At 30.9% G+C, this 8,557-nt stretch overlaps 1 protein-coding gene across 1 annotated transcript; it reads left to right on the top strand.

Annotated features, from left to right (window-relative positions):
- Window positions 1–2,139: 2,139 nt before the first annotated feature.
- Window positions 2,140–5,708, top strand: LOC133823391 (CDK5RAP3-like protein). The gene is made up of 10 exons (XM_062256165.1): window positions 2,140–2,298; window positions 2,466–2,600; window positions 3,092–3,186; window positions 3,273–3,367; window positions 3,467–3,602; window positions 3,690–3,839; window positions 3,985–4,515; window positions 4,681–4,889; window positions 5,079–5,211; window positions 5,423–5,708. Exons 1-10 carry the CDS (start codon window positions 2,238–2,240, stop codon window positions 5,552–5,554), a joined length of 1,677 nt encoding a protein of 558 aa, XP_062112149.1. The 5' UTR covers window positions 2,140–2,237; the 3' UTR covers window positions 5,555–5,708.
- Window positions 5,709–8,557: the final 2,849 nt, after the last annotated feature.

Genomic DNA, 8,557 nt, shown 5'->3' with positions numbered 1-8,557 from the left:
TCATTGTAAAATATCTCAAAAATATCATATTTTAATTTTTTTAATTATTTATTTTATTCTATTTAAGTTAAAGTGTTTACAAACTACCGTTAAATATAATAATATTCTGTTAAATATAAGAATATTCTATTAAATTTAATATTAAAAAAAATAAAAAACCGTTAAAACCAAGAATTTCCGTTTTCTACACACTTATTATATAGAGGAGATATATTTTGAAGGTGGTAATAAACTACCTATCATAATAATAAATATAAAAATAATTAATTTTAAAAATCAGTAAAGAGAAAAATATATACTAATTTTTCTCTCCTGCTATCCTCTATTGTTTTAATAATTACTCCCTCTCTCTCATTTTAGTTTTACTAATTGACTCCTAATTTATATATATATATGTTGACGCCGCTTTTCGTCAAACAGTAAAAGAAGAGCACATAAACAATAATTGATAATGGCCAATTGAAATAAGACAATACAAACACACGATTTTTACGTGGTTCAGCAGTTAAATCTGCTTAGTCCACGAGTCTTTCTTATTAAACTCAAGATTATCTCTGAAAATTCTTCAGCATGAATTCTTCAGAGTTTTCTCTCAAGGTTCAGAATTTCGGTCCATTACAATGGTGCATGACCCCTCTATTTATAGAGAAGGCTGCAGAATACTATCCCACATATTTTGGGTAGTTACTCTTTTTGTGAATAAAATTAATGGCTTTAAATGCCTATAATCAGATATAAAAGGAAACATCCCCTGAAGACCAGGGGACGTATAACTGACCAAATAATATCCCACGATTCTAGGGGATGTACAGTAATAAATGAGGATTACATCTCGTATGGACAACACTTATAGATATTCAAAGTGGTTATCATACATCTCCAAGGCTTTAGCTTCCCAGGTTTCCCGTCATCTTTCGAGCTAGAGACATCTCCCGAGGTCACATGGCTTTCGAGATCGTATGTGCGTTGAGGTCGGGACCCCTGGTCCGAGGTCATCCCTGAGAATGGATGCGTTTCCGGAGCTATCTTTCGAGGTCATGAATACTTCGAGGTCACCATACTCGAGGTCGTCTATGACTTGCAGGCTCGATATTCAATCCTGGAGCATACTTCAAACCTTATGAGTCCACTTGCTGCGAATCCACCTTTCGAGGTCATATTTAACGTAGCTCGAAATCTGGGTATAACAATATATATATAATTTTTTTATTTATTTCACATTGTATGATAATTAGTTACCCATATTTGCAGAAATACAGATTAATTGGTCACCTAAAAAATTGAATATATACGCCAAAAGTAATTTTTTACCGTTTTTTTTTTAATTTTAAATTGCATGGTAACTAATTACCTGAATTTGCATTAAATATAGGTATGAGGTTATCAAAAAATCAAACACATATTTCAAGTTACTCTAATGGTAACCTAATAGGTTACCTTGATGGTAATCGGTTACCCATATTTGCAGTAATACAAGTTAATTGGTTACCCAAAAATTAAATATATACGCCAAAAGTAATCTTTTATCGTTTTCTTAATTTCAAATTGCATGGTAACTAATTACCTGAATTTGCATTAAGTATAAGCACCAGGTTATCAATAAATCAAACACATATGTCAAGTTATTTTGATGGTAACCATAAAAGGTTAACCTGATGGTAACTTATCTAAAAAGCGAATTTGAAAAATGTTGTTGTAAAAAAACTGAAAAAAAATTCATAATGTAATTTTAAAAAAAATATATTATGTAATATAAATATCATATATAGAATTATATATATATATACCCTTAATTAAATAGTGTGAAATGAAAAAACTAACCTGCAAAATAATACAAAATTTAAAACACTAAACTTACTAACATATATCATAATGTACAATGTTTACAAATAGATGTGGAAAATAATATCATATAATTAACTAAAAATTTAAAAACCATAATTTTACTTTATTTTATTGGTACCCAATGAAGATTATATTTTATTTTGTGTGAGATCCTGGGTTAGTTTTCTAAAGCCATTGTCTGAAAATGGTAATATCACATGTTACTCAAATTGAAGCCCAAACAGAAGAGGTCATAGAGGCCCAACTCCTCCGTCAACTGTTTGAATATGTTCGAAAGGCGAAAGTCCGAGAAGATGAGAGCACAGAGAGGACGACTCATACTGCTGCTTCTGTTGTTACTGAATTAGTATTCTCCCGGATAACATATTTTTTCCCGGAAAATTTAGGAAAAAATGCGGAATTCCGATGACATTCGTAATCTCCCCATAGACATTGCGTTCTCTCGTCTTGGAGGTAATGGAACGTTTCTCTCTTGCTCTCAGAATCCTCGATCAAATGAAACTGACCTATTGATGTTATATGTATATGTTTTTATTTCAATCTGAATTTCCTGTTGTTCTGGAATTAATAGTTCGATTAATTCTTGTGCTTTTCCTTTTGGGCTGTTATTGAATTTGAAGAGTGGCTGGTTGATCGCAAGAGAGTACCGAATGATTGGCGGAAGCGATTGGCCGCCATTAGAGTTCTCATAGCTAAAGAGTTTGCTTCACTTCCTAAGGATATTGATCCCTATTTCCAGACCTTAGATTCTGAAGGTTAGTTTTCTAATATTGTTTGCATGTGGTGTTGTTCTAGTCGTTGTCATTAATGATAAATTATGGGAACTAGGTTACTTTGGTTATTGGTATTAATTTTATCAGAAGAAATAGCTTAGTGGGAAATTGTTGAAATTTTGTTCCATTATTCTCAGCTTAGCCTACAAAACATGGAAAACAAAGGAGATATGGTAAAAGCCACCTTTAGTTTTAAACATTGTTTATAATTTTTTTTAATGGTCAAGACTTGATATTTAAATCAGTATTAGCTGCTTGTGCCGTTGATTTTGGGGATTTTAAATTGTATAATGAAACTTCTATGAATAAACTTAAAAGGGTTATACTGCAGAGTTTGCTGAGCTGCTTAGCATTGTTTTTTTTTTTTTGGCTACTAGGGAAGAAATCTGCTATTCAATCAATAAGGGGAACCAATTTTTAAGTTATTATGCTTTGGTAATTGTATTAAATATGGGTTTATTCTACATTCTCAGGAATAAGTTACTTAGAGGTCAAAAAAATATATGAGATTCTTCTCAAGACCACTCCTGAAAGCCGGAATATATTTGGTCGGCTATCAGGCGCTGCTGTAAGAATGTTACCTCTCCCTCTCTTTAGCGCATAACCATGTGTTCTCATGCTGTTGTAAAATTAATCTTTTTGGTTTTTTGGCAGGGGGCATGGGAAGCAATTGTGCGTTCTTTTGAAAACGATTACATTTATCTTGGTGAGGCTGCTCAAATAATGGTCCAAAATGTGAATTATGAGATGTAAGAATATACATTTTGCGTTTGATTTTCTGATGAGAAAGATCAATCTAGGAAGTTCCTTTGTGTTCAGTTTGTATTGATTCCACTTTTGTTGTGAAGCCCGTATCAGAAAAAACAAGTGCAAAAAATTCAGCACCAACTAGCAGAACTTGAGCGCAAGGAAGCTGATATTAAAAGAAACGCAGCTCTATCAGCATCTAAGTATGTAGAGGCTTGTCAAGAGCTTGGTTTGCAGGTTTTCATTTAGAATCCCTCAATTGGTTGTTTTGGTTTTTACTTTTATCATAATTGTTTTGACAATTGGAATGTTTTCACTGTCTAGGGAAAAAATGTGAGGTGTGAACTTTTAGAGACTGCAAAATCACTTCCAAGAACATTTAGCAGCATTTTGGAAGTGTTAAACAGTGATTCTGTGATAAAGGCTATGGAGTACTATTCCAACTTTGCTAGGGATATCCATACAGAAAAGGACGTAAGGCACACATTGTTAGTTGTTGATCTCATGATTGCTATTTATCAATCTCACCATTGGTTAAGTTTAGATTGCTTTAATTATCTGTAGATGCTGATGAAGGTTACTTTTAAACTAATTCCTATATTTGTGCATGTGATTTCAGAAATCTGTGACTGTCTTGTTGAATTTGAAGGACATACGTGAACATCCTCCATCTCTGAATGTGATTGCTGACTCTGCGAACATCCAATCAAGCTATGATGAATTAAACAGAGACACTGGTGTTAATGTGGATAATATTGATTGGGATATTTCTGTTGATAGTTCTCAGATCGATTGGGATATTGGTATTGTAGAGGAAACTGATGATACTGGTAATGGTTTAGGCCCTTATGAAATGGTGAATGCCAGTGAGATTCTTCAGGGTTCTTTGCCAAATGAAGCAATGAAATCCAGTCATGTCCCATTAGATAAAGTTGTTAATCCTCCCCCAGAGATAACTATGTCGGATATATCTTGGGATATTAGTGTTGAAACTCCTCAAGTGGATGTAATTGATGATTTTAGTTTGCCAATTGTCGGGTCAGAAAGTCATACATATGAAAATTTAATTCAAACAACTGAAACCAAGGAAGAAAGGAGCCAGCTTTTGGAGACAGAGTATAGGAATAAGATTCTTGATGATCTGAATGAGGTACATGGTTCTTTATGGTATTTTTATTTGGTTATGCTCTTTTCATCCTAATTCACTATCCTTCCTTTACTCTGGCTAGAATAACGCCGATATGCAGTCTGAAGTGCTTTTACAGTAGCATATTTGTTCATTCACTTGTTAATTTTTATTTTTGAATCTTATCAGGTCAAATCATTCTTAAATCAGCGATTGGTTGAATTAAAGAGTGAAGAAACTTTATCTTTGCAACATCAAGTGCAGGCTGTTGCTCCTTTTGTGCTGCAACAGTATGCTCTTGACGCCATTGAGACAATGTTATCTGCTGTTTCGTCGGCCATTTCCTTGCTCACAAACAGGAAAACACGAGATTTGATCATGATTCTCAATTCCAAAAGGTAAAAGCCGATTTTGGGGAGTTAGTATCTTGTATATATCAGGAATGTATCCTTTTCCACTTCATTGGCTGGAGTTTCAGCATGGTGCTTTGGTAATTATGTATTTTAGGAAGCTATGTGTTAATTCTTAGATCCTAGTGAGATATAATACTGCTATTGCTTCTTGACACATGGTAATCTTCATTTCAGATTTCTAGACAGATTAGTCAGCACGTTAGAGGAAAAGAAGCATCATGAGGTGAAATTGAAAGAGGGTTTGAAAGATATGGCTACAAAGCGCATGGAGTTGCAAAATTCACTATCTTCCTCCTGGCCAAAGCAGGTAATAATATTTCTAAATGTCTTACTGTATGTTAAGGTGTTTCTAGTTTAAAAATTATTATAACTATTTACTTTTTAAGTTCTGGCAAGTGATGCGTGTGTAAGGTTTCCTTAAATGAATATAAAGCTACTTTTCTGTAAATATATATAACTAGATGATTGATTGCCTTAGAAAATGGGAGATTGTATGTAACTGGTAGTGTTAATTACAGGAGGCAGCTCTTATAAAAACAAGGGAGTTGAAGAAGCTATGTGAGAACACTCTTTCGTCCATGTTTGATGGAAGACCTGTTCATATTATTGGAGAGATAAATACTCTCTTAACTAGTAGCCTTGGTGTGTAGCTAGGAAGATTGTAACAAGACTGAAATGAAGAAGTGGCATTTTGTCACTTTGTATACCTAACTCTTGGTGTAATGCTCTAATCGGCTTAGTGAATTGGATATTGGAATACGTTGTTTTTTAATTGACGTACACAGAGAAGATATTTGAACCTGATCCTTTGATTTTATGGCACGTTTATTAACATGTAATCTGAATAGGAAGAAAGAATGATAACAAAGTAGAGGACATGTAAAGAATGAGAATAAAGTATAGGACATGAAATCGGAATAGGAATAAAGTATGGGAGAATGAGAATAATTTGTACATGCTAGACACATACTTAAATTATACACATTTTTTATATATAATGATGTGTATTTAATTTTAACCATAGATAATTTTAAGTGGGGACTGCATCACTTTTATTTGTGTGGTTGAGATCAATTACACGTTACTCGTGTAAAAACTGTGTAATTTGAGTGCATATTAATCATTACTCAATTTGTATTATGTTGTTAAGAGTGATTGGTTGCAAAATAAAAATAGAAAAAGAATAGTAACGAGAATAAGAATGAAACGGAATAGAATTTCCATAGACTTCAGAATCAGTCACTATCCTATGATATAATATATTCCCGTCACTATCCTATGATATAATATATAATGGAATGGATTTCATATTATTTTGATCAAATTATATTTACTCATATGAATGAGTATATTTTTATTAAATTACAATTATTATTTAATATTAGTTTTTATATATTTACACACCAAAAATATATATAATTACCCATTTATTAATAAAATCAATCAAATTATTTTTTTTTAAAATTTATTTTTAATACTTTTTCTCATATATTATTTTTTGACATCCTTTAATTTTTTTTTTTTGCTAATTTCAATCATTTTTTCATCTTATCTTTATAATTTTCTAACAAATTTAATTTTTTTTAACTTTAACTAGTTTTCATAAATATTTTTTGGTTTAGTTTTTTTTATCTATAAATATTTAAAATATTTTTTTTATATGTCTATTTTAAGAATATAAAAATAAGAACAAAGATAGAAATAGGATGAGCATAAGTAAAAAAAAAATATATTTTATGTTAATTTTCAATAAAATAATGGGGTGTTAATATAATGAGACTTACTATTTCTATTCTAAATTATATATATTTTTTACCAAATTACTCTCATATTACAAATTAAACCAATAAATAATACAGGGTAGTTCTACAGTCAAGGGGACCACCGATGTATAAGTTGTACTTTGGCACGTGGATGGTTATAATCCCAATTTTTTTTCTTCATATGACTATGTACATTGTAGATATAACTAGCTTCTTAGAAGTTTTTGAGAAATTCCAAATAATTTACGGTGAAGAAATCAGGGTTCAAATGTTTTATTCCACGCGCATTTAAAAAAGCAAGCACACATGCAACAAAACATTTTGAACCCTGTTTTTGATACCGTAAATTATTCAGAATTTCTAAAAAACTGATGGGATACCTGCTATAATTGTAATGTACACAGGTAGCCCCTTTTTAGGGAGGGGGGCGAGCTACTAGAGAATTACCCATTATACATCAATATTTTGTAGAAAGAAATACAATAAAACATTGGCCAATTCTCAATTACACCCCCTTAAATGGGGTGCAACAGTGTACCCTCCTGTTTTCGGTGGATGATTTTCAGCGTATTTTTTTTATGACTATGTATATTGTAGTTATTTAGAATTTCCTGTAAATTTTCAAAAAATTCCAAATAATTTATATTGTCGAAAATCATAAGTTGAACACCAGGAGAGACCTTAGAAGGTCCATTAGATGCCATAAACACATGACAGACTTGTGTGCACGAGGACAATCCTATATTTACAAAATAGAAACGGTACAATTAAGATAGATTAGAGCCTTGCTTGCGCACGCCAATTACGGCTTAGGCATAAGAAGCTCCTAAGGAAAGGATAAATGAAAACCTAAGACCTCTACTATAACATCTTGCATTTTCTACACTCGGAATTTTAAAGGAACAATAATATTTAATTTTAAAAAGGTTTAAACGTGAAATTTTGAGATATTTAATTTCTATATCCAAAATTATATATTATTGTCCGGAATAAATAATAAATGGTATTAAGGTTGATAATTGGAAAATAATTTGAATTTAAAGAATTTTATCTTTTAATTATTATTATTATTATTATTTATTGGGAAATAAATAATAAGGAATTTTTAAATTGTTAAATATAATTTACCAAGATTTATTTATGTTTTAAATTATGAGATTTAAAATAAATGAAATTTTGATTTCTTAATTATTAAATTATTTATGAGAATTATAATAAGAGGTTTTTAATTTCAATAAAAAGAAATTGTGAGACAACTTAAAAGTTATCTTATGATACTGGGGTTTTTAATGATAAATTGATCAAAATGCCATTTAATTATATTTTGGAATTAAAAAATAATTTAGATAAATATTAGTCCAAAGTTTAAAAGGTTCATTCTATCAATTAAGTGGTAACTTAATAAAAATAAATAAATAAATTAATTAAATAGTTAATAATTAATTAAATGAATATTATATTAAAAATAAAATTTGTTTTATTTGTTCATTAAAATAAGAAAATAATTTTTTTTAATTGAGTTTAAAAAATTAAAAATTGATATAATCTTATTTTTTTCTTTAAAAAAAAAAAAAAAAACCAATGAAGGAAACTCTATTTTTTTTTCCTTCTCTTTCTCTCTCCTGCTGACCCTCTTTCTTCAGAGAGTTCTCCCTTTCTCTCTCGCTTGCCTCTTTTCCTCCTCCACAGCCAGCTATGGCAAGCCGTCCACCGGAGCCCCACGAACAACACGCATTCCAGCAGCAAGACTGATGGACCCAAAACGGGTATGTTTTAAAAATTTATACTCGCAAGCGCATGAATCGTATATAGAATATAGTGTTCGTGTAAGCACGAGATCGAACCCAAATGAGTTGTCTAAAATAAAAAAGAAAACTATTTCAAATCGAA

The sequence above is a fragment of the Humulus lupulus genome, chromosome 3 (assembly GCF_963169125.1).
Source record: "Humulus lupulus chromosome 3, drHumLupu1.1, whole genome shotgun sequence".
Classification (NCBI taxonomy): domain Eukaryota; kingdom Viridiplantae; phylum Streptophyta; class Magnoliopsida; order Rosales; family Cannabaceae; genus Humulus; species Humulus lupulus.
The sequence above is the reverse complement of the archived record's forward strand: the minus strand, read 5'-3'. Positions and strand labels throughout refer to the sequence as shown.

Coding starts and splice junctions, on each gene's coding strand:
- LOC133823391 (XM_062256165.1), top strand. CDS start 2,238: ATGCGGAATTCCGATGACATTCGTAATCTCCCCATAGACATTGCGTTC. Junction 3,187..3,272: donor GTCGGCTATCAGGCGCTGCT/GTAAGAATGTTA, acceptor GTTTTTTGGCAG/GGGGCATGGGAAGCAATTGT. Junction 4,516..4,680: donor TTCTTGATGATCTGAATGAG/GTACATGGTTCT, acceptor GAATCTTATCAG/GTCAAATCATTCTTAAATCA.